The sequence below is a fragment of the Anopheles nili genome, chromosome 3, assembly GCF_943737925.1.
Source record: "Anopheles nili chromosome 3, idAnoNiliSN_F5_01, whole genome shotgun sequence".
NCBI classification, from domain to species: domain Eukaryota; kingdom Metazoa; phylum Arthropoda; class Insecta; order Diptera; family Culicidae; genus Anopheles; species Anopheles nili.
In genome coordinates, this window is record NC_071292.1 from 40,781,905 (window position 1) to 40,807,748 (window position 25,844).

General features: G+C 34.0%; 3 protein-coding genes across 3 annotated transcripts; 2 read left to right on the plus strand and 1 right to left on the minus strand.

Annotated features, from left to right (window-relative positions):
* Window positions 1-1,991: 1,991 nt before the first annotated feature.
* Window positions 1,992-11,664, plus strand: LOC128722524 (homeobox protein extradenticle). Its single transcript, XM_053816193.1, has 6 exons — window positions 1,992-2,244; window positions 9,072-9,224; window positions 9,359-9,539; window positions 9,624-9,734; window positions 10,112-10,259; window positions 10,352-11,664. The coding sequence occupies exons 1-6, from the start codon at window positions 1,992-1,994 to the stop codon at window positions 10,631-10,633; spliced, it is 1,128 nt and encodes a 375-aa protein (XP_053672168.1). The 3' UTR covers window positions 10,634-11,664.
* Window positions 11,665-16,252: 4,588 nt separating this feature from the next.
* Window positions 16,253-20,982, minus strand: LOC128724326 (uncharacterized protein DDB_G0283697-like). The gene is made up of 4 exons (XM_053818055.1): window positions 20,923-20,982; window positions 20,211-20,865; window positions 18,382-18,611; window positions 16,253-17,934 (listed from the first exon to the last, which is right to left on the minus strand). Exons 1-4 carry the CDS (start codon window positions 20,980-20,982, stop codon window positions 16,306-16,308), a joined length of 2,574 nt encoding a protein of 857 aa, XP_053674030.1. The 3' UTR covers window positions 16,253-16,305.
* Window positions 20,983-23,061: 2,079 nt separating this feature from the next.
* Window positions 23,062-24,655, plus strand: LOC128725814 (multivesicular body subunit 12B). Its single transcript, XM_053819585.1, has 4 exons — window positions 23,062-23,522; window positions 23,592-23,730; window positions 23,828-24,004; window positions 24,070-24,655. Exons 1-4 carry the CDS (start codon window positions 23,062-23,064, stop codon window positions 24,187-24,189), a joined length of 897 nt encoding a protein of 298 aa, XP_053675560.1. The 3' UTR covers window positions 24,190-24,655.
* Window positions 24,656-25,844: the final 1,189 nt, after the last annotated feature.

Genomic DNA, 25,844 nt, shown 5'->3' on the forward strand with positions numbered 1-25,844 from the left:
ATAGCTGGGAACGATTTTTTTTTGCGTGAGGTGGGACTTAGATTACGGTACAACGACGAAAAACATGATACTCTGCTTTGATTTATTATTGATTTATAACCTAATCATTTTTATTGTACTTAGCTACCTAACAAGAAGCTAATAGCCGCGTGTAAATGTGCGATGTAAAGATACGAATCATTGTGGTTCAAGTCGAAGAAAGTGCATTGGTAGCATTATAAGCTCTAATTTTTATTTTAATTAAATTAATTATTTATCATGCTTGCGGGTATCTGGATCTGCGAGCAATTACTTTGCAATATATATTTTATTTTTATGGCCGATGGTTGCATCGCCTGTGAAAAGTAAAATAATATATATATATATATTTTTTTTTTTGCTAACTTGGATGATAATGGAGGGCATAAATAGAATGTTTTTCTTGAATATTGAAGTAATTAATTATCTGATGTTTCAGGCATCTGAATTTTCTTACTGTTTACAACTAGTATTGAAGTTTTAGTTTGAAGCTGGTTCTTCATACATATCTATTTTAACCTGTCGAATAAGAGAAGAATGGGAGAAGGGAAAAATAGAATTGAGAGGGAACCAGGAAGAAAGAAAAGATAAAAGGCACATTGAAAAGGATTGGTAATTTCTCTCTCGATCTTTGGGTTGCATAGGGGGGACCATCAAACAAAATCCGTAACAAAAACGTTCAAAACAACAAATAAACGGTTGCTGATGTACAATTTCTGGTCAACTGTTCCTTGCCAACAATCAGTGTTGATCCAGCTCCGCCCCTCCCTTTATCGGAAAAGGAATCCCCATTAAAACATCCTTTCAACTTTTTTAAAATGTATACGTTCTATCTCTACGAGTGTTTATATTTCTTCTTATCTGTGGCCTCTTTTTGGAAAATAAAAATCTCTTGAAATGAAAAAAAAATATCTCATGTGTCATAAATTCAGTGTTAGAAGGACTTGGAGGCATCGCTTTAAAATACAATTAATGATTGGTTCAGTTTTGGAGGCCAAAAAATGAAAAGTATTGAAAAACAATATTTGCAAGGTATACTTTTTCTCAAATTATTGCTCACTGGGTGAACGAGAAACTTGGAAATAATCGACCAGGACTAAATTAGGTAAATGCATCTTAGAGCAATGCGGCATGTATTCTTCAGAGAGAAAGTTGATTGTAGCGTTGCTGAGCGAAAATTAAGTAGCAAGAACTTAGATGAAGAAAGTGATAATTTTTTTTAACTTAACTACGAACAATGATATTAAACTATGGTATTTGAAATAGAGCGAAATTAATAGTGTTTAAGATCTAATCGTCGAAGAGCTTACTACAGTTTCTGTCTTTTAATGTACTCCATTCTACAATGACAGGGCTGTTATCACTAGATATCACTACAGATCAAATGAAGAAAAAAACAATTTAATTCAACAAAACGTTAGCATGCGGTGACAAACAAACGATATGATTTCTGGTTCAAATCTGAACTGAGCCTAATCAGTACGCAGGACTGACTTTCGGTAAAAAATTAAAGTCATAGGTCATCGGTGTTAAGTAGAAGAAGAAAGACAACTCTTTATCAAGTTGATAAGAGTTATAAATATAAATCAAACTGAGATACACGACCAAAGCGATCAATCTCGATGTCTGTTATATTGAATTGGGATTTAAATTTACTTCTATTATACATTACCCTTGAGGCAAATGGATCATTTACATCAAATGTCTATTGTGTCTTATTAGCATGAATATGATGGGAAATAATGAATGGATACTATCATCGGAACATTGATTAAATAATGAATGAGCAATGTCATAACAATATCATGATGCAAAGTTGTTGTTTAAATATATATGAGGTGAAACATTCGTGTGCTATATAAAATATAGTATAAACTAATTTTTTTTAAATATATGTAATTATCTAATTTAATTATTGTGCTATCTTTTCATGCAGCATTCGTTCAACTACAATCATCACAATTATCATCCCAATGGAAGATCCAAATCGAATGATGGGAGGTCACGGCGGCCTAATGCCGCCGAATTATGGTATGCCGACGAACGATGGTCAAACAGGAGTGGACAATGATCCCCGCAAGCAAGATATTGGCGAAATTTTACAACAGATCATGAACATCACTGACCAGTCGCTGGATGAAGCACAGGCTCGTAAACACACATTGAACTGCCATAGAATGAAACCGGTATTGTTTGCGGTGCTCTGTGAAATAAAAGAGAAAACAGGTTAGTGTGCTGTTTAAACCTACTAATACTGATTATACTAATACCGATATATTTAAAACGCATAAATTGTATTTATAGTTTAATATGCGGAGCAGCATACTAAAATGATTATTATAATGCTATTTTCATATACTAGTTTTGCTGTAATTAGAGCTAAACATATTAATTCGCTAACTGTAGATAGCTATTTATATTCGTCGGATTCTTAGTTTCAAAAAAAATTTACTTATTTGCTAACTGCAGCATGCTACGGTTGTTTTGTACGAAATGAACGCCCTTCTCTATAGCTTTATTCATTACTACTCCGATGTACTTGTATAAAGTCATTATTTTTCCTGGCAATGGAATGTGCGCCCTGTTGAGAATGCATCTAAATAATATCAGCTTTCTCATGGAATATGTTTATCTACACTCGTGGAATGCATTTTGCAGAACTATCTTACAGTACATCCGGTTTCTTCCTTTTTCTTCATCCAATTTATGATTCCACTTTGTTGAATAAACGTATGTTTGTGAAATTGGGAGCTTAAAGTGGAGCATCATATTTGTTTTATTTATACTAGCGCCTTTCCTTTACGCATATGAGAGGCGTTGATGGCAGAGTTATGTATCTCACACGTTGCGTGTTGTGAAGAGCATTTGTTTCACATATTGCCATAACCCCTACACATACGCTTGGCTGCTTAGTAGTTTTGTTGACGTATATATTTTGAATCATTTCGATAGCTAATTTAGTTATGTTTTTAATCTAATCTGTTAAGTTTTGGCGTCGTTCATTCATTTCAATTGTAAATATAATAAGGCATTTTTATTTGTTTTTCTTTTTGATTCTACGGCAAGTTTTGCATCGCTTTTTTTTTTAAGTTTACTAATGAATTTGATCATTATCATTGATTGAATTTTTCTATGTGAGTTTGAATATATTTGAATATTTTTCTGAATTTTAAGAGAGAATAACAACATTTAGTATATACAGCATAGTAATTAGCTGTTTTAGTAGATTTCATCTTTGTTATCGTTGTATAGAGCAACTATTTATATTTGCAAGTGTAAGGCTTATATTCATATGCTAAAATAATGTGAAGAAACGAACAACAAAATTATGATGATGATTATGATGAACGAAAAACATTTCCATGTTATGACAGAAATGTACACTTACGTAGAAATGACAAAATCATATAGTAAAACATGAAATTTACAAAAATCGTAGCTTTAATATCGGGGGGTTCAACAATAAAATGTTATTTCGTTTTTTCTTCACTGATTTCTGTTCGCTCTTTCTCATTCGATTTTTTTTTGAACCAGTGTAAACACAGATTAAAGAGCATTATTTTCCTTCTATCATGCCTTTTTTGTTTTTCGCAAAGTATAAAATTGAGGTAACATTTTCAGTGTTCAAACAAACGAAAATGGTGTACACGACGATGCGTTATGGTATGGAAAACAATTAAATGAAAATATTATATGTGTAAAAGTGTTCCTATGTTATATGTTTTTGAAATGTTCTCAGTAGTCCACCCACCATTGGGTCCGTGAGGGCCAGCCATCCCATTTTATACTCGTAAATGGGCCAGTTCTGTTTACACTCTACAGGCAACCCTCAGCAAAAAAGAGAGCGAAAGAATGTTAGATGATATACAATATTAGCGTGAAACAGAGTAAGAGAGATAATCATCACCGTAAAAATAGAAAGAGGAATAAAGAAGAAAAGCAAGAACGAGAAAATTCCAATTGGAATGTTTATAAAAAGAAGAAAAGAGGAACAATGATGAGAAAACAGGTTTAAATTGGGAAGGTACAGATGGCATAGTATGTTTTTCTTCAGCCGCAGGATGTATTTTCCGTATATCTCGAGGGACTTTCTGTATCGATTTTTTCTTAAAAAGACAGCGTTCATTCGGAATTGTATAAATCGTGGCTCTTAAATTAACATACCGAATCGATGAAACATATTTTTGTAACGCCTAATGCAATGGTAATGTGTAGTGAGAATATTGAGTATTGTTCAGGCTTAATAACACACTTACTATATGCTTGTATTTTTCAGTGTTTTACACTGACTTTAATAACACACCTTTTTATGGTATGAAAATTGTATCGTTACATTGTATTGCATTGTACTGTATAAATACCAACGAAAATAGTGAAGTAAACATAATTTTGACCTTGTTCTTAACCTGTGTCCTTGTGTTTAATATGGCCAATAGTTAAGGGTCTTTGAAATAATCGAAATTGGGAAGCCTGCAAGCTGTATCATGATATTACTTTGTCAAAGAAGAAGAAGAAAAAAAAAGAACCATATTCTTAAACATACTGTCAGATTTGCAATATTTTTTTTCTTGAGTTTTGGTTCTGAAGTTGAAGAAAGAATATAGAATAGAAAGGATAAAATTCAAGAGAAAGCAACAGAGAAGCATCAGAGACTCCACTATAACTATCAGATATTTTTAAGAATTCTTCTTCTTAAGTGGTGTAACAATCCACTCATCCTACTTTCACCTACGGGGGAGTTCAACATCATTTAAAAAGAAAAAAACGTTTTAGAAAAACAGGTATACCTAGCAAATTTCAAATGTGGATATTGCTACATAGTCGGGTGGTGAGGTGATGTGATAGCGGATGGATAACTACCACTGATAAACTGATGAAGACCCTTTACTAATATTACCAAGGATCTACGTTTGAGATTTGCACTAGTAAACAGATCACCCTAGCAATAGAGAGGCTGATCTAAGGCTCGTGGAACATCTTCAATAAGTCAATCGATATGATGATGGCATAGACATCATTGGTTTGCGGCTCTCCTGCGTAGCAGCAGCATATAGGACAGGCTTGCACGACAGGAGCGAGCAACAGAAATCTCATACTAGACATAAACCAAGCAAAACCAAATTAATGGTGGCCCTTCTTTTATCAATACATTGAATCGAATCTACCAAGTGTAATGTACAGATATATGAAGCTCTCCAAAATATCTTTGATCATGGGTAAAAGTTTGCATCGCCAACAATATTGTCGTCAAAATACGGTCTATGGTGCTAGCAGAGCCTGTCTGAGGAATCTTCTGCGTTCATATTACTTGTCGATAAGATTGAAACTACTATAGTTGCGTTTGAGCGGAAGATTGTTGGTTCCGTATGTTGGGTACAAGGGTAGGAAAATGTATGTTGTCGAAATGAATGATCAATCAAACAAAAACAGCAGATATGTTTTTTTAAACTACAACGACCCGAATCACCAATAATAATAATATTTGGTTCCTTATTGCATGTAATAACCTAGAAAATAAACCATATAGTATCGACATTCGTTGCTGAAAACATGCGACATTAGAAAATCATATACTATTGCTTAACGTTATAACAATAGTGGAATGTCTTAAAGTCTATTAAACAGAAATATTCAATGCATTAGTTACTGTAATTCAAGTTAGTACAAGAATTTTACAAATGATAATACACGAAAAGTAATAGATTGTTTGGGATTCAACAGCGAATCAGGTTTTAGGGTACAGTAGGCAGGGAATATGTACGAATGTAGTAGGTATGGATTTTTTTTTTTGATAAGAACAATGATATTGAATATTGTTTCGTTCGGATTGCGACATGGAAATACCTCACCGAAACAAGACAAGTAGTTGAAGTTAACGTTATCTTCTCTGGGCGATGCATGGGGGTGAATGAATTGTTATTTTATCCAACATGTCATGTTTGATATATATTGGCAAAAAGGTTTAAATATGCATAGAATTCGGTTAGCACATGAACAATTATGTAAAAATTATTGAAGTAAATGCCATGTCCAAACAATACCAAACGATACAAAAGCTTCATATAAAATGTTGCATGTTGAAATATAAAATATAAATTACTAAAATAATCAAAAATTTCTCATCAAATGAAGCAGATACAGCAGATACTTTAATAGAGGAAGAAAAGAATTACTAGATTTCAAATTTATGTTGAAATTGACATCCTTTTACGCTAGGAATTAGTATCGACGTTTTTGTTGGGTTTATAAAATATAATTGAAATAAACTAACCTGTTCACAAATGTATCATTTAGATTTCTTCTAAATGCAATCTTATATAGTATATCCGCTTAACTAATTCGATAAACAATGTAAATTAATAATTTTATAAAATATCATTAGTATATAAAATATCAACATATTTATTTCCGTAATGACCATAATTGTTGTTAATAATACAAATGTTATTTGTCTTTTTTTTTATTTTTCATATTGGAAAAATTGTTTCGTTAATTTATATATATATATATATATATATATATATATATATATATATATATATATATATATATATATATATATATATATATATATATATATACATATATATAAATATATATATATATATATATATATATATATATATATATATATATATATATATATATATATATATATATATATATATATATATATATATATATATATGCATGATTTCTTCTAAATGCAATCTTATATAGTATATCCGCTTAACTAATTCGATAAACAATGTAAATTAATAATTTTATAAAATATCATTAGTATATAAAATATCAACATATTTATTTCCGTAATGACCATAATTGTTGTTAATAATACAAATGTTATTTGTCTTTTTTTTTAATTTTTCATATTGGAAAAATTGTTTCGTTAATTTATATATATATATATATATATATATATATATATATATATATATACACATATATATATATATATATATATATATATATATATATATATATATATATATATATACACATATATATATATATATATATATATATATATATATATATATATATATATATATATATATATATATATATATATATATATATATATATATATATATATATATATATATATATATAATTATATATATGTAATAAATTGCTTAACAATATTGTAACACTTGGTTTCTAAATTGTACATAACTCATAACAATTTAATACTGAGATTGGTTGAGCTAGTTGCAGCAGCATAACGCCGTTGAGAAACGAAATGAATTCAAACAGAAGGAAAAAAATAACGGGTGTTTTTTAAATTATGTCCTTGGCAGCTTGTATCTTAAGAAGTTTGTAAAATTGTTCGACATTTTAATTGGATTCTTCTTTGAATGGTCAACGGCAAGCAAGTCACACAAAAACAAAGTTTATATAAAGCCAGTCGTAGTGGCTTTGAATTCGCTTGTAATAAATTTATTCAAACTGAAACAAACGCATTATATGTAAGTTAATTTTGTTACACAATTTTTAACAAAAAAAAACATTCTTGACAATTTATTAAAATAGAATCTTGGTACTTGTATGTATAGTCTAACATGCATAGCATATTCTTGCAAATTTGTAAATAGGCCAAACATTTATTTATGTCTTTAAATAGTATTACATTCCAATTACTTCCGATAGAAATTCTGTTTATATTAACTTTTTATATACACTGTAGTAATCAAGCGTAGTCGTTATAAACAATAAATTATTTGTTCACGTAATGTTCTTATACTAATCGAAAAAAAAAAACAAAAAAATACAGAAATGTAGACTATAAGGAAAAACCAAAAAAGGTTTAAGCTTTCTTACACTTTATGAATCATTTACGTAGTCGTTTATTCATTAGCATTAATTTGAATACTTTTTCGTCTGACAACGAAAAGATATGAATGCTCTTTCCCTTCTTACATTCCTCTTGCATCACTAATCAGTAGCTTGCGAAGAATTATCTTGTTTCTCTTTGTTACTCCCTTCTCTTGCATTTTTTTTATCCTGATGTGTTTTTAGTGGTGTTCTTCAACATCGAAACCGTGGAGTCACTAAACCCAAATCTTACGTACAGTTGATTGTTTGATTCTGCCGCACCGTATACAATAATCGATTTTTCGCCTTATTTGTAACACAGAGAAAGAAAGTCGAGAAGTAGAATGATTTCGAAGATATTTATTCCAATATCTAGTGCATATTTGTATTCAATTCAGTTGATTCGGTGAATTGGGTAACACATATGGGGACTATTCATTTTGAATGCTCTTTGTTTAAATATAATTTTCGAAAAAGCTATAATATAAATAATCTTAATTGAATGAGTATTAAAGAAGTGTAAAGTAAATAATATTCGATTCAAAAAGCATAATGTTTTTTGTTCATATTATAGTATAAAACTATTTTTATGAAAATGAACTTGGAACAAAGTCGGTTGCAATTGCATGCATACAACAAACGTCATGAAAATATGGGATACATTTTGCTGAAGCTCATGTCTTTTGTACGGGATGATCTTTAAATTTTGCGATTGATCCTTTCGGTAGAATTTAAACTGCAGCATTTGAAAAGCTACCGCCTTCTCCAGTTTTGTCTTATCACCATCAATCGTAGAAGTATATGGTGGGCGTGGTTTCCGTTCCAAATTGAAAGATAAACAAACGTTCAATAAAAAAATACGAAAAAAATGAAATTTATATATATATATATATATATATATATATATATATATATATATATATATATATATATATATATCTAAAAACTAAAAATATTTTTTTATAAATAAAACAATTAATATAATTTATAAATTTGTATTTATTATATATACATATATACATATATATATATATATATATATATATATATATATATATATATATATATATATATATATATATATATATATATATATATATATATATATATATATATATATATATATATATAATACAAATTTATAAATTATATCAATTGTTTTATTTATAAAAAAAAATTAAGATTTTTGGTTCATCTGCACATCAAAATCTGTTCATTGTAAATTTGATCATTTCCAGTTCTGTCGCTGCGAAACACTCAGGAAGAAGAGCCTCCAGATCCGCAATTGATGCGCTTGGACAACATGCTTATTGCAGAAGGTGTGGCAGGACCAGAAAAGGGTGGTGGTGCAGGTGCGGATAGTGCCGCGGCAGCCATGGCTGCTGCCAACGGTAAGCCAAATAGACAAAATAGGCGGTTGTTATTAATTGATGTTTTTTTTCTTTTTTTCTTTTCTGTTCTTCTCGTTTCCGATCTCATTCTCTGAACTTTCATCTTCAACATTATGGGAACAAAAATTACACAGATTTCTTGTCGCAATCGGATTTAACCGGTGGACAAGATAATGCGATCGAGCATTCAGACTACCGGGCGAAGCTCGCGCAAATTCGTCAGATTTACCACCAGGAGCTGGAGAAATATGAACAAGCCTGCAGCGAATTCACAACGCACGTCATGAACCTGTTGCGGGAGCAGAGTCGCACAAGGTAATTGCAGTCATGATTACAGCAGGCCCATCCATTTATTGATTTATTCTGTTATATTATTGTTTTATTTTGTGTCCACTATAGGCCCATTACACCGAAAGAAATTGAGAGAATGGTACAAATCATTCATCGGAAATTTAGCTCCATCCAAATGCAGCTTAAACAATCGACCTGTGAAGCCGTGATGATCCTACGGTAAGATAATTTATGTTTGTAGTTGGTTGTAATTTTAAATTGGCAGTAAGATTGTTGATGTTTTTAGGCTCTAAAGTTCTAATCACAATAACAATTGTAAAAACAAAAAAACAGTCATAAGGTCGTAACGGTTATTAACTTGTCGATAATAATTGACTACTTGCTTTTGCTTTAAAAAAGGCGTGTTAAAACAGGGACATACTTGTCACGCATTACATCGTTATAAAATCGATAAATGTTAAACATAGATAAATATCGAATTAAAAAAATGTTGCAAAACGATTTGTCTGTGATGTCCAAACACGTTTTATTTCTTAATATATCAGCAATAATAGTATTACCAGTAAGTAATAAATTACATCTGTATCAATTTTTAGCTCTCGCTTCTTGGACGCTCGGAGAAAGAGACGTAATTTCAGTAAGCAGGCTTCTGAAATTCTCAACGAATACTTTTATAGTCATCTAAGTAATCCCTATCCCTCGGAAGAAGCTAAGGAAGAACTAGCAAGGAAGTGTGGTATTACGGTAAGTACGAAGTTTGAAAATATATTATTGCATATTATGTTGGCCTAATACAATTTTTTGTGGTAATGCAATTCATGCCTTTAATTTTAAAGGTCTCACAAGTTTCTAACTGGTTTGGAAATAAGCGTATTCGATACAAAAAGAACATTGGAAAAGCTCAGGAGGAAGCAAATCTATACGCGGCCAAAAAGGCAGCTGGTGCATCCCCTTATTCCATGGGCGGACCACCTAGCGGTGCTGCCACGCCAATGATGTCACCTGCACCTGCACAAGATTCAATGGGATACTCGCTTGGGTCTAGCGGGTATGATCAGCAGCAACCATATGACGGCAGTATGGGATATGATCAATTACACCAGGATCTCAGTCCTTGAGTTGACGCGATGGTCACGCTAGGGCGACAAATTTGAAACGCCAACGAAAATCGGTAATAATGGCAGCATTCTGATTTTCTATCATGATACAGATTATTTTGCTGCATTTTTCACTATACATATTTTGCAATACTTACCAATACTTACCGCCACCGAATCACAGTAGCGTATTAGCAAACAACATTTTTTTGAACAAGGACCTGTAAATGTGGCAAACATAACGTGCAAAAAACGGGTGCAGTTTTAATTTGATAACCTCATGTCAACACAAAATTTGAATTCTCTGAACTGAAGAAATCTTCTAAAAACAAAGCAAGTATACGGATTGAATTGCACTATGAAGAATTTAATAAAAATGCGTACAATTGAGTAACGCGTTTTGTAATGCGTTGGGCAAAGGGCGAGTTTATTAAACAAGAAGAAGTAAGTGAAAACATAGATTCTTCACAAAACGCATGAAGATAACGAATCGAAAATATAAAAAGAATCATACCAATTCAGCAGAACTCTACACATGCATTATTAGATAATACTGCATAGCTAAAGAACGATAATGGAAACGGTAATAGGTCCCGGTAAGCTTATATAAAAACAAGATGAGAAAAATGAATAATTGAATCCAACAGCATCAACAACTGAACTACTCGGCACAGGAGCTCCACAAGGAATTGTTTGGGCATTAACAGAAAACCACAATTAGTATGCTGCACCCCATTCCTCCTCATTTGCCTTTTTTATATTGAAATACGCAAAAATATGTTTCCGATGAAAATAACATCTTGCAAGTAACATTTATGTAAACTGGACCTCCTAAATGCATTTTTCATTTAAAACCGACGGTAAGTGAACAATTTATAGCTCAGCAATACGTTCACTGATGCTATGATAAGCGTGTATGATTTTATTACGTCAATAGTAACAAACTAAGATTACCATTACCCAAGCTTTGATCCCAGGAAGATACAAATGTCTACCAACAAAGTGAGCAACGTTCGTCTTAAAAACCGTTTTAAGCGATTTAGTTTAGTTTGGAAGTACCTAAAGTTTCAAACTAGTGCAATCGTAATCTATCATCTCTTCACATTTGTTTACAGATGTAATTTGTACTTGAGACGTACGAATCAATTTTCAAAGCGCATAAAAGTATTTGAATCTCATTTATTTAATTCTTTCCATCGATCAATCCAGATGTGAAACGGAATTGCAATAAATGACAAGAATGCATCGCAAACAATACCAGGACATTTATTTCGTTTCGGGCTTATTGTAAAGTGGTTAAAGGAATCATCCTGCTGCTTAGCTCATGTTTACCAAGATACGTTTTACCACGATAAAACGAAGCGAATGGTAATGAAATTTTGGTATTCTGGAAAGCGGGAAACAACTAAAAACAACTAAAAAGTGAATCAATGGAGTATCCTTAGCTAAACTAAAAAAATATTACTACTGTGTATACCATTAGCTGATAGGGTTATATAAGATTGATCATCGAAAGAACAAATCAAGCAAACAGTTGCAAGTGTGTTTTGAACAGCATGTACAACAGATGCTTTACCTGATAAAAAAAATCATCAAAGGATCAAGCAACCACATCGAAAACCGGCAGGCACAGACAAATGTATAATTAAGAAGGATGGATAAGGATGTGTTAGGGCGGTAACTCTCAGAATTCGGTTCAAAACAACAAAAATGTTATACCTTAAAAGAATTATTTAATGATATTTCATTTTAGACAAATATTCAGAAATGCATTTGAGGTAAAGCCCTAATTGTGTACGCGTATCAAACTGCCACAAATTGGCTATGTTTTTAGGTGAACCTTTATGAGATCATACCGTACATGAAAGTGCTCAGTAAAGCAAAATGATGTGCATTAAAAAATTTACGTTTGGCTTTTGCTTAACTCAATCGCGCAGAAAACCGAGTCACCGATGCCAAAATCCTCAGTGCATCCTCAGTGATATCCAGCATCACTTACTAAACCGGCGCCATGAAAGCTAGCTAAATGCGGTTGATCAGCATTCATTTAAGTTCTGTGCACGAAGCGTAAACATTCAAATTATATACGTAATTTAAATTAAATGAAAAAACAAAAACGAATGAAGAGCTGAACGTTTGGTAACATTAATTGTAAGGTGGGAATTGCAAGAGATTGCTTTGTTAGACTGTAAAATGCAGCAAGTAGTTAATAAATAAAGGAAAAGAGCATCCTATGAAAAAAGAACCGCCTTTCTGGGGCGGTCATAATTTCTAGGGTAAATCACTACGAACCAGGTAATGATAAGAAAGGAAAACCAGCAGGGGAGAGCAAAGTAACTACCTTAAAAGCAAACATACTTTCTGTTTTTCAATTTCGTCTCTTCTAAAATTAATTTTTGCGATTTTCGAAAAAACATACAAACTACTCAAGGTATGGCGTACACAGAATGGTGTATCTATAGTGTTTTTAGAATCAAAGTCCTTAGTTTGGAGATCCTCTGGCCTGGAACATGTATGGTCATACTTAAAGGAACGTTGAAAGCAAACAAATCGGTTTAGAAAATTAAAACTTTGTCGGGCTTAGTATTCGAAAGTCCAGATTTGGTAGCCATGTTTTATTTTTAATTTTTGTTTATTTACTGTTTAGCGTCTTGGAAAATGCGTGTATGCTGATACTGTCGATTTTAAATCGTTCCGCATGCTATCATATCTTTGATCGAGTAAAATTTTATTAAGTAAATATCGTTGTAGGGAATCAATTACATCAATTCGTTCACATTACTTTTATTCTTTCTTGCTTTGCTCTTACGATTCGTAATTCGGGAATTGGTTCCGGTTCAAAAGTTGTGAATCCCCATTTATTACATCACAGTCAGGAATTTTGAAACTGAAGTATACCAACCATCATCACTATAAGCGAGAATAAAGTAATTCTGAATCAAGGGTGGTAAATTAATCGTGGAGCATAGATTACGCTGTTACAAGAATATTCTCTAGATGATTGCTCACAATCACAAGCTACTGGCGTGAAACGTTTCGAATCGGGATTGAAAACGTAAAAATATATCTTTTTGATATTGAAGATAGGTGATTTGCGTTGAAAATTTTGTGAATTAAAGCAAGCATAAACAAAACCAGCAATCACATTTGGCAGGATACGAAGTTAATTGGCAACAGATGAACAAGAGATTCTCCCCCCACTGTCTTTAAGTAATGACCACATTAACTTTCCTTAAGTAGTGAAGAATTGAAGGAGCAATCGATAATTAGAGCAAAGAGCGCTTCCAATTCTCAAGCATCGGTTGACCTGATAACTTGGTGTACTATGCCTCTAGCAAAACGCACAAAAGCATAACAAAGTAAACGTCTGAAACGTCGAAGACAATATACGTACGGAAAGTGTATCTAGGTTCTAGGTGGCCGTTTAGCAGCATTCACTAAAAGAAAAAAGATGCTATCATACATAGGAAAACGAGCAAATGTTTGAACTATAGTAGGACTGCAGAAGCATAGATCCAAACAAAAGAAAGCAAACAAATCATTTGTATACGAATTATAAAGAAGATGATTAGAGAACTACCAATTATATTGAATAACACCGACAACTTGTGAATAAACGCATAGCAAAGAAAATGTCAATGAAAGGTATCAAGGCAAAGCTTGTTGAACTAATATAACAAATCCACGCAACACGACAAGCATTTGGATTTTTTTTCTCGCTGGTATTATATGTATGCTAGGTATACGCGGATATACGTTCTTTTCGCCACGTTGTTGAATAATGACGCAATATCTGTTGGTGTTGACCAGCACCGCAGAGAACGATAAAAATGTACAAACAAGCGTAAAAATCATTCGACATTAGGAGACTTCCCTTCCCCGCCCTTTAAGATGCCTTGACATTTTACTTACCGCAATCTCAATTCCATAGGTTTTTTTTTTGTTTTATTGAATGCGATTTTTTTGTCACGTTGAAAGATTGTCTAGCAACAGCGCGCTCAAAAGCTGAATCAAACTCTAATGGAAATGGATTTAAATATGAAAAATTAAGACTCCCTCAGGTATACGAAACAAGCTCATCATTCGTGAAAGAATGTTGCGAAAATGTATGAATTATGTAGAATCACTTTTAAAGTTGTTTCAAATTGAACTACGTCGTCGAATCAATAGTTTGGGGTTTTAGCTTCATGTCGTTTCATTTGCATAATTCTAAGCAATCTATACATACTTCAACGCACTACAGGTGATGTTTTTTTATAGTACGAACAGCTTCGCTCTATGTTCACACGTTTTTCTTACGAACTGGTTTCAGCTTGAAATGTAATTAATAACTCTTGCACAACTTTTCTCAGAATGCTTGCCTCGAGAGTAACAAAAGATCGCGTAAATCGCTTTTTCTTATAGAAAAAGAGGTTTCAGATTGTTCAGATATATGAAGAACAATTACGAACGGAAAATAACTCATTAGCAGTGCATACATGATTTACAGGAAATGGAAGATGTTTTTTTTTCTATTTAAAAAGAAATAAAAAAAAACAACCATAGCATTTTACTATTTTCGGTACCCTTTTCATTTAATCGTAGAAGCAACAAAACGCGACTCATAAATAAATTGAAATGCCGATTCCGAAAGGTGCGGAAAGCATTCGTCATTATACGATTGTATTTGTATTGCATTCTGCAAGATTAACGTATAGTAAGTTATGATGATCTTCAACGAGATCAGATAAGGTGTCATGAAAACAAACACACAAAGAAAGTTTGAACAAACCAAGTAAGAAGAATTAAGCGTCAAAAACAACATTGAAAGAAAGAAACGAAAGCATGTATACGAAAACGATTTAAAAATCTATCTATTAAATTTAAATTTTATGTGTACTTAATTATAATGATACAGAATAAAAGAATATGAAAAGCTGAAAAGTATCGCGCGTGTTTCTGTGTATTATTTTCTACCAACGCCTTTCGTAAATTGTTCGCTTCGTTTAAAAAAATTCTATCTACATCAGGCTCCAATGTGCATGTATTCATATTCTGTGTTTCATAAACTAATTAATCTCGTTTATCCTTTCAAACATATAAATAATAATTCGCGATAAATATTGATTCGCGGTTTTCTGCAGCGCGCTCGTTTAGTTTAGAGCAGCGAATGCAGTCTTATGCGAATGCAATATGTTATTTCGATTAACATTTTGTGATATCTTGAGCTGCTCGTATTTGTCTCTTAGCAAAATTTCTCTGTTTCTGTAAATGTATGTTTTTATAATTATGGAAACGCATGGTACATTTTGGTATTACTACATGAAATGAATACGACCGCATGAATAATTAATTTGCAATGCAACAAAAAATGTAATCACTAGAGTGCAAATGAGCAAGTCAACGGAGGTTAAGAAAAAAAAGCTGGGAACAAGCTTATGTCTAGGCATAAGGGAGTTTTTTTTGGGAAAACAAATAATAAAAGAGAGTATTGCCTACTCATTATTACCTATGGCTGTGACCATTGAAACATCCCAATTATGATCACTTTTACGGCAAACCGTTCTCTCGTGGTTCTAAAACGAGTTATTGATGGAGCATTTCTAACCGTTCAGTTCGGATAATTGTATCAGTTCAATCATTCAACTGCCGTTACTGCGTCGATATTATCAATCAAAAAATTTATTCTCTGCAAAATTTAACTTTTTGTGCTATCACTTTCTTGTTATAAACACTCGCATTAACGACGGGTTTTCTTTTACTATACGCATTTCTCGAACATAACGCACAGGGGATTTATCTCTTTTGCTTTGGCATGTTTCGTTTTGACCAGTATCTGCCACAGACAAATTTAAGCAGACAGCAGTTTTTTCAGCTGCTTTTCTCTGGACACTGGGAGTAGCTGGATCGATCGTTAATGGCTTGCCCGAAATCGCTTGCATACTTTTGCTCTGTACCTGTGACAAATCTGAATTCTCAATTCTTTCTTCTACACTAGCAGCCTGGCGCATTACATCAACCAACGTATCTGAACTTTGTTCTTGTTTGTTAATTGTAGCGCTAGAGCACTCACTGGCGGCTCGATTTGACGTTTTTGAAGATTTGATTGTGCGTGCATCACTAGCGCTAATCGAATCCTTTCTAAATTCATCGGTAACGTTAATCAATTTCTTTTTACTAACTGGATTGCGCTTCAATTGATTACTTTCAGTAATTGTTGCTTTTTTCGTCACAATACTTTTTGCTGTCTTTCGAGATCGATTTTCCACGTCTATATTTACATCTTTTGTACTCGGTGATCTGGTGTCCTTTTGTTCACTGGTTACCGAAGCTACGACGTTCGTCGACGATTCGCACGCTGTATGTTGCCCGTCTGGTTTAATTTCAAATTTAGTTCCATAATTTCGGGACGAACATGCACTCATTGTTATTGTGTCGGATTTAATTTCGCTATTTTTTTGACTGATCTTTGAGTAAATGACGTTTCCAGATATTGAAGATCTTCTCTTTGATATACGAGTTATGTGATGCAAAGGCTCAATATCAGTTGCCACAGATACATTTGATATCAGCTCATCATTCCGTGTTTTATCTACATTGTTCTTATCAGCCGGTGTTTGTTTGTGCTTGTTCTTATTCAAAGGTATATTGTCTTTCTTCACAATAACTTGTGGTTTTGCCAAGGCTCGCTTTTTCTCCTGCTGTTTGACATATTCAGAACATGTTTCTTTCGGTTTTTGGAACATATCATGAATATTTTGCTGTGCATCAACCCTTTGCGTGATAGTACATTCGTCTACTGATGGCGAGATGCGAACCTGGGAATTATTGTGCGCTTCTTTTCCTTTTGGAGACGATTTGCCCACAATAGTTGGTTTGATTTGATTACGATTATGTTGAGACTGAAGAATTTTTGTAGCAAGAGGAGTTGAAGATGTCCGCACATCCTCGCTTAATGCAAAACATGCTTTGGTAGGTTCTTTAATTTTGTTCTGCGTCGTGTCTGCATTCAACTGCTGTATATTTTCAGTGATTGAATCTGTTTCCTTTGCTTCAACTTCAACCGAAGCTTCTATTTTAACGGGTGTCTGCAGCAACGAGTCCATAATATTTTGCACCGATCCTGCATCGTCCATCGAGAGCATAGGTTTACTCTTAGGTAGTGTATAATGTACCACATTATCCGACGGTTTGGCGGGAGAATGCACCACCACCATTGGGGTCCGAAGTGATGTACCAGTATTTGTTGGTCGTTTAAGATTCTGAGGTACCTGTGGACTTCGTATGCTATCCAATGGCGAAGATATAGGTAGAGTAAATGGTGAAAAATATGTTGTCGAAAGCTGTTCCTTAGAGAAAGTTAATTCAGTGTGCTCATCATTATCGACATCAATTTTTTGCTTCTTATGTACAACTTCTACAATTTTTCGAGACAACCTTCTTTTAGAACAGCCCTCCTTGGGTGCTACATTCACAGGACTCAATGTTTTTAAACTCTTGTCCAAACAGGTATCCCCCAAATTCTTCTTACGAAGACTTCGACGCACGGTATCTATTGTTTGATGAGTTTTTTTGATGGTGCTATCCATAGTTTCAGTTCTTGCATCACTTATCTCATCAGTGACTTCTAAGATACTCGATTCAATATATTCCGTCTCATGTTGTTTTTCAGAAGTGGCCTCTAAATCTTTAATGATCGTTTCATCATCATCGTAAGCATTAAAATTCATGAAAAAACTATGAAGCGACATAATCGTGGTGGACTGTGTCACACTGCCTTTGGGGCTTACTTCCTGAGGCTTATTTTCATCCTCCACCAATGAACATGCGTCGTTCTGGAATGGTATATGATTTTCTTTATCATTTTCGATGGCAGCTGTTGTGTTCAATGGTTGCGATGACTCGCTTTCTTTATTCAGTGCACCATTGTGCAACTCGGAATCGGTGCACGGATATTTTTCAATCACTTTATTAACGGTATGGCTATTTTCAGCATGAAATATTTTGTTCACGTATGCATCTGTAGAAGAGATATCGGTAGACATATCAACTTTTTCATGTTGCACTGTCACTTTCTGTTTTGAGGAGAGTTCGTTGGTACATGATGAGGTATTATGATCTAGCTGGAATTCACTTAAATGTTTTTCCGTGTTTGTATCTTTCAACGTTTTGTTTCCATGTTCTTTGTATTTTTTCCCCTTTTGATTAACATCGTCAATGCCTTCTCCTTTCACACTGGATTCCTTTGTTTCCGTAGTGGGAATCGCGTTTTCGCTAGAGTATTTACGTTTTTTGGCATTTTGAAAATCATTACCCCCAGTTTGTCTGGATTTCAAGGGATCGATAGATAACTTGCTTATGCTTTTGTTGTCAATCTTTGGAGTTGAACCAGATTTTACATCGCTCGCCGCCGTGAATGGACGCGTATCATTTTCGTTTTTGTGCAGCTTAGATATAGAAACTTCGTTGTCAGCAGCATGTTTGAGGTTATCATGTTTCTCGTATGATACGCTATTCATCGCTATTAATACATCATCACCTCTTGAGGTTTCTAGGGTCATATTGTTGTCAACTTCCACGATTTGCGATGATTTTTGCTGTTCCTTGTACTCATAATTTGTATTTTTTTTACAACTACTATCAGTTAACGGATCTAAAGATATGCCTGCTTGTTTATCTTGTCTTTGCGGACTGTATTTGTTGCTGAAATCATTTCGCGTGACGCACGCCTGTGGAGTCTCTCTTTCCTCAACAGTCCCGTTCATTTCTTCTATCTGTTTGTAGCATTCCGTTTTACTATGACTACTTACTGTTTGGAGCGATCTTTCACCAGTCTGTTTTTGAGTTAAGGTATCATTTGGAAACTTTTCGTGCGATATTTCTTTTGTTGGAGATTTTATGGCTTCAGTAACATGACTTAATTCATGTTTTTGATCTGTGTTCTGCCCACTGCATGCAACATTACACATTTTTTCATCAAAACTGCCCAATCCTAGATATTGCGCATTTGCACTTAATTCATTTGAAGTCGTGTCTCTATTCACTGTGCCCTTAACATAAATAGCTGCGTTTTCCTTTTCTTTTTCGATTAATTTATCTATGTGTCCAAAATTGTCCTTTGCTGAATCATTAACAATGTCTGAAACGATCTTTGTTGCTGTTTGTTCCGACGAAATTGAACATTTTCTTCGCTCTACTTTGCTATCGGTGCATATGATCTTTTCAATCTCAGAAATATTTTTAATGCAAGTTTCTTGTTGCAATTTGCCAATTCCAATACCATCTTTTTCAACGGTAACATCTCGTTTCTTTGCTGCTAGTGCAATCTCGCTCTGATGAACAGATTCATTACTTTTATGGCGCTTTCTATCGTTCACTTCACCCCAACTATTTGTACAGCTTCGTTCACTACTTCGTTCTACAGCATCTCTTCCTGCGTGCTTTCTTTGTTCATCATATTTCGAAATTTTTCTTCGATTTGTGTCCACTGCATCATGGCTATGGCGTTCTTCACGACGGATGTGTTCTATATAATGCTCATGATTTCTATCTCGAGTGTTATTTGGTTCTTTTTCATAGCTCCGTTCATATTCATGACTGCGCTCATTATCACGGTTACGTTCTCGATCCCGGTCCAAGTTCTGTTCCCGTTCGCGTGTTCGATCGCGTTCACGGGTTCGATCACGTTCCCGTTCCCGGTCTCGATTACGTTCCCGTTCACGGTTTCGATCACGTTCCCGTTCCCGTTCTCGATCTCGATCACGTTCCCGTTCTCGATCTCGATCACGTTCCCGTTCTCGATCTCGATCGCGTTCCCGTTCGTGATTTCCTCGCGGATCTACACGTCTTTGATAACGATCGCTCTCTCGATCCCTTAAGGTATCTCGCCCTCGCTTACGATCTCGTTCATAATCCGGACCATGATGTTTTTCATTGTGCTCTGGGGTACGGCTACATTGAGAAGTGTTACCGCCGTCAATTCCGATGTTTATTAAACGATTAGTATTAGTTTGAGTTCCTCGAGAAACACAATTCCGGGTAACTTCTGAAATTTGTTTACGCCGAAATGCTGTGCTATCAGCTTGTTTCCGTAGTTCATTAATTATGCCATCTTTTCTTTTCAACTCCGCCTTGGCAGTCAATACTAACGATGAAATATTTTCTAGTAAAATTTCATTCTGGCGAATACAATCTAATTTTTCAAGCTCTTTGTCTTTAATTACTTGTTGTAGCTCATCGATCTTCAGATGAAGGGACTGAATTTCCTGACGCTCCTGAAACGGTAAAATGATTAACGATCATTCATTTCCAAACCAGAACCCGATTATTACCTTCTTCGCTTCCGAATCTAAGTGATCAAGATCTGAATATATATCGAATTCATCCATCATAACTTATAATCGCCATTTACATATTTCATTACAACCTTGCTTTTGATTCATGAATTAAACTTGTCGAGTTAGACAAAATCAAAACAATATATGAATTACATTTACATGAATTCTAAGACGCCAACCAAAACAATAGAGCGCGCACATGACGATGTCAACAACGTCAAATCAGAGATGTCAATTGGAATCAAAAGGCTTTTCGTTCACGTCTTATTATTTTTTCCAAGGTGCTTAGAAAAGAATTTTTGATAAAAGATCGTTTCGGAGCTATGTTCCTGTTAAAACAATTGACGATCTTGTGCATTTGTTAATCGCTGGTCTTTAATTTTTTTGGAAAATGTTGGCTATGTACAAAACGATAAAAATTACAAAAAAAGTCTTGCATTCATCTATTTCCCGTAAAATAAGCGTTACGAATGCGAGTTTTGAACTCTGTGATGTGTTCATATAATAGAATTGTTTACATTCAAACTGTCAGAATAGATAAATATAATTGGCAAGAGAACGCTCACGGCAGTTGTTGGGTATTGAAGTTTATTAATTTGCTTTTTTCTTGAGTTGGAATATTAAACAAAAAAAAAGCTTTTGGAAAAAGGAAATTCATTTCAGAACAATATATATTGTATTGAATCTGTCGAAAATAAGTCAGGATGAAGATTCTAGCTGGGTTATGAATACCGCAACGTGTAAAAACAAAAAAGAATAAAGAAGTGATGAGAATAAGTGTTGTACAACTTCGAGACAAAACAATATTTTTGTAAGTACGATCTAGGCACAACGCAGCTTTTATTTCTGTTGTTCAAAAATATTTTTTTTGAATAATTCATTGCAATATTTGATCTTCAGATAAATAACCAGCAACTTTACAATAGCCATATCAACGGTGATGTGCTACTGTAGTAAATAAGCTAAGATTGGATGAATCATAAACACTATAAAACTTAATTTGTTACCTTATTTATAATCTCGTTTTTATTCGGGTTGATGTTTTTGTAGGGACTTATTCTTTCTACCGTTGGTAATCTGCATTCGTGCTTTGTTGTGGCAACTGAGATGCTGTTGGAATTATTTCGTTCTTCCTTTGAACTTCTCTTTGCATCAATGTTAATTTAATGTTGTTTTACACTCAACTTAGGTATTTGGGCATTATGATTTAATTCTCTTTATTTTATTTTTGATTATTATTTGATGATTTAACCCTTATGACATTTTTTCTCTCGCTTAGCAAATTGGCTAAAATAGTTGCTACGTTTACCACTCCTTATAGTCAAACCTTTACGAATCCTTCCATTTTACCCTTGGAGGTATGTTATCTTTTTTTCTGACTTATTATTTCATCCAATATTCCACCCTAAAAAATTCGCATTTTGTCTCATTTCAAGTACATTCTTTCTCTCAGACCAAGTAAACGGTTTTTTATCTATATCTTTTACTATCGTGTTTGTTATAAAACCTTCAATATTCCCCTTTCACCGGTGTCTAATATCACTTTTCCAGTTTCTGGCTATCGCTCATCCAACTTGTAAACTCTCTTTCACGTTCAATGCAATCGTTATTATCATTACGACTGTTGTTATAGCTGGGTTTTTTTATGGCTAATCATACAACAAACTTACTATTTCACACATATCCTTATTACAATACATCATATCAACGAGCTCCAACACTAAGTGTTAAAAGCAGAAAAGCTGTTAGATAACTGTTTTGGTTGAAGAGGTTTTCAACTTGAAAGGTGATAACTTAAATCTATAGGTTAATCCTCTGATTGCAATGTAGTGATCCTCGTTTTCCAACATTGTACGAGATAGAAAATGTTCATGTTCTCTTTCAAAAGATTCCACACATTTGAGCTAAAGCTGAATAAATCAGTGAAGCTTTTTTTTGGGTTTTCTTATTGCTGGTTTATTGGAACGGTCTAGCGTAGGACGTAGTGTTTCATCGGTTTAAAAATCTACTTTTGGGAAAATTAGGCAACATTTTAATTTTTTATTGTTTTTTTTTTCATCAACAGATTCCATGTCTGCTAAACTCAACTACTTGTACTAAACTTCCTGCTTGTATTGTGCCAAAGCTGAAAACATGTTGAAAAGCAATACCCAACAGCAAAAAAATATCCTCAACACTGTAATCGGTGCTTTACCGGACAACCGACCAATCACATCATTGCAACTGGTTGAAGAATTTGAGAGGTGCCCAGCAAACTTTCTGCCCATCAACAAAACTTATGATCAGGATCAGGATGCAGACTTGTGGCGCGAGAAATTGCTGATTGGCAAGCGAACCACGCGCTACTTATGTTTATCCAAAACAGAAGGATTGCCCGACTACATCGTAGAGACACTAAAAATTATCAACGAAAAGGAAAACGTTCCCGATGGTTTCTCACAACTGACACGGACGGCAGACACGGAACAGAAAGCATGGCGTAAAAAGCAGTTGGTATATCGATTGGCCAAGAAAGGTACCGCCAACCAGGCAGTAACGGACATTATATTGTGCTCGAGATTACGCCAAGCGCCGGAGGGATTTACTCTAGCAGGGTAAAATTGTGTTGAATAGTGATGCGATATCTTTAATTTTCAAATTTAATTGTTTTGTTGGCGTTTTAGCGACATCAATGGTATTTTGGTGTGTTTTAAAATGTCTTCTATACCTCATCGTCCTTCTCCGAGTGTACCAATCCAGCAGAGCATCACGGATATAGCGAAAACTATTGAAAATCTCAAAATGCAGTCAAATCATGATAAGGTTTTGTTTGTTACATGTTTATTGATTTTAATGCAAACATTGTGTGATTTGTGTCTGTGTATTGTCTATCGTTTCATTCGTTGTCGGTGCATTATAGTCGCTGCCGGAAACTCAGGACCATGAATACGTGCAGTTACTTTCAACATATCAGCTTTCTCCAAAAGGTACTACACCTAAACCACGGTTGTATTCAACTGGAACCCTTAGTCTACACACCGACGTTGAAGGCGTTCCGTTTTTGCTAAATTCTGCGCTAAAACAATGCAACTCCAAGGTAAGTGTACGTATAAACTGGTTATGTATGTTTGAAATGACATCATTATTGTTTATTTTTTGCAGTTCCCTGTGATTTATGAATTGTCTGGCACACAAATGGAGTACGACTTTGAGCTTGAAAGGCAGGTACTCTGTACGACAAAATCCCAAAATTCTCAAATAAAAAATCCGTTCTTCCATTAAAAATGGATTCGATTGCTCAATTACGTGAAGGATCTAAACGAAGGCTGAAAGACTTTTTTACAAACGATTTAATAAAAAATACAACCATGCCTTGTTTTTCTACAAAGTCAAGAATTTCTAAAATCATTATAACGAAGGATGCTGAAATTCAACACCAACTTGTGAAACAGCCCGTGCTTTTTGAGTTATAGTCGTTATAAGCGAATGAGAAGTGGTATAAATGTTCTTCGTAGTTTTTTACGTATAAAGTTAATTTTTCATTTCGTCCAAGGCTTATCATTTTGCTGGCTCAGCTCATGCTAAATTTTTGAGTAAATTTTATTTTCTATGCATGGAAATTCTTGAGTTTCTTCACGAAGAAAATTGGAATTTTTTCTAATTTAGTGGAAAATTTAAACAAAACCATAGCACAGTTTTTCACTGTCTCTTCTATAACGAACCAAATCAGATAATCAAAATAAATTATAGGCAATGGTATAGAAATTTGCAAGTAGAATGAAGAAAAAGTAGGTCGAAACAGAATTTGTGAATTTCATTTATGATATTTTTTTTAAGTAGTATCTGACAAGATTAGGCCACATATCGTGGACGCCACAAATAAAGTTTTGTAAAAAACTAAACCGAAACAAAGTTTTACTGTATATTACTATATATAGCGTAGTACTAATGTACAAATCGGGACATATTATCATTAAATGCGATCAAAAGCATTAGACATTTTGACGAACGAAACTACAGCGAGGAAGCTAAGACGGGTTCACTTTCAGAATGGTTAAATTCTGAATATTGGAGTAGCAGATATTTCAAGACTCCGAGACTTGATACCTGCCTCTTAATGCTTCCAATTTTTTAGTAGTACAAGATAGTCTCTGTTATTTCCTGTCCTGCTTCTTCTAATCTGTTGCTCTGGTATCCGAAATCAGTCGCTTGCATAAAATCTTTTCTGTAATTGATTTTCTATCTCATCAAAACATTTCTGATTGTTTTCAACTATCTCTTCTATTATTGGGGAAAAACTATGTTAAAGAATTAAAGAGGAACCCTCATAATCGGTAGTTATTTCTGTAATATCCTGACAGTTGTTGCACTGTAGGCAAACCCTTCTAGTATAAAGGGATAAATGAGTGCAAAACTCTATTCGCTATTTCAAACCTCAGTAAAATTGCCCCATTCTTGATCAGTTCTGCCACTGCCAACCGACGTATAGCTTTTCTAGTCTTATCAACGTTAGGTGCCAGTAATTTACTTGTGGGTCCTCTAGCTGCACGTTGAGCTAATCGATGATCGTAGTAATGAGCATTTGACGAGTGGCCGTCTGAGCCGGATATATTCCTTTGCGCATGTCCACGTGTTATGCCACTGCTGCATTGATAGGTATATAATTAATTTCCAAGGATAAATGATCCTGTCATTTATATCTAGATTGGTCGTCGATGGCCGAAGATATTATAGCTACCATTGAGTTTAACTGGTTTTATTCTTTAGCTTTCTGTATTACTATAAATGCTTGAGGCCGATTGACTGGAATACATTCAAAGCCCCATAACATGTAGAGGGCTTCGTGACAGCATTGTTTGGTGCCACGTGTCCTCTAATCCACCACCTCCAACCCCAGCGTTCAGACATCCCAGTTAAATATGCTGCCCACCATTAGT

What these genes read in the sequence shown, in the direction of transcription:
- LOC128722524 (XM_053816193.1), top strand. Translation starts at nt 1,992, where the DNA reads ATGGAAGATCCAAATCGAATGATGGGAGGTCACGGCGGCCTAATGCCG. An exon ending in GAAGCCGTGATGATCCTACG is followed by an intron (nt 9,735 to 10,111) that starts GTAAGATAATTT and finishes ATCAATTTTTAG; the next exon opens with CTCTCGCTTCTTGGACGCTC. An exon ending in CAAGGAAGTGTGGTATTACG is followed by an intron (nt 10,260 to 10,351) that starts GTAAGTACGAAG and finishes TTAATTTTAAAG; the next exon opens with GTCTCACAAGTTTCTAACTG.
- LOC128724326 (XM_053818055.1), bottom strand. Translation starts at nt 20,982, where the DNA reads ATGATGGATGAATTCGATATATATTCAGATCTTGATCACTTAGATTCG. An exon ending in TAGATTCGGAAGCGAAGAAG is followed by an intron (nt 20,866 to 20,922) that starts GTAATAATCGGG and finishes TTACCGTTTCAG; the next exon opens with GAGCGTCAGGAAATTCAGTC. An exon ending in CTTGGACCGGGATCGAGAAC is followed by an intron (nt 18,612 to 20,210) that starts GTAACCGTGATA and finishes TCTCTTCTACAG; the next exon opens with ATGCATACGTGAACAAAATA.
- LOC128725814 (XM_053819585.1), top strand. Translation starts at nt 23,062, where the DNA reads ATGTTGAAAAGCAATACCCAACAGCAAAAAAATATCCTCAACACTGTA. An exon ending in GAGGGATTTACTCTAGCAGG is followed by an intron (nt 23,523 to 23,591) that starts GTAAAATTGTGT and finishes TTGGCGTTTTAG; the next exon opens with CGACATCAATGGTATTTTGG. An exon ending in TGCAGTCAAATCATGATAAG is followed by an intron (nt 23,731 to 23,827) that starts GTTTTGTTTGTT and finishes GGTGCATTATAG; the next exon opens with TCGCTGCCGGAAACTCAGGA.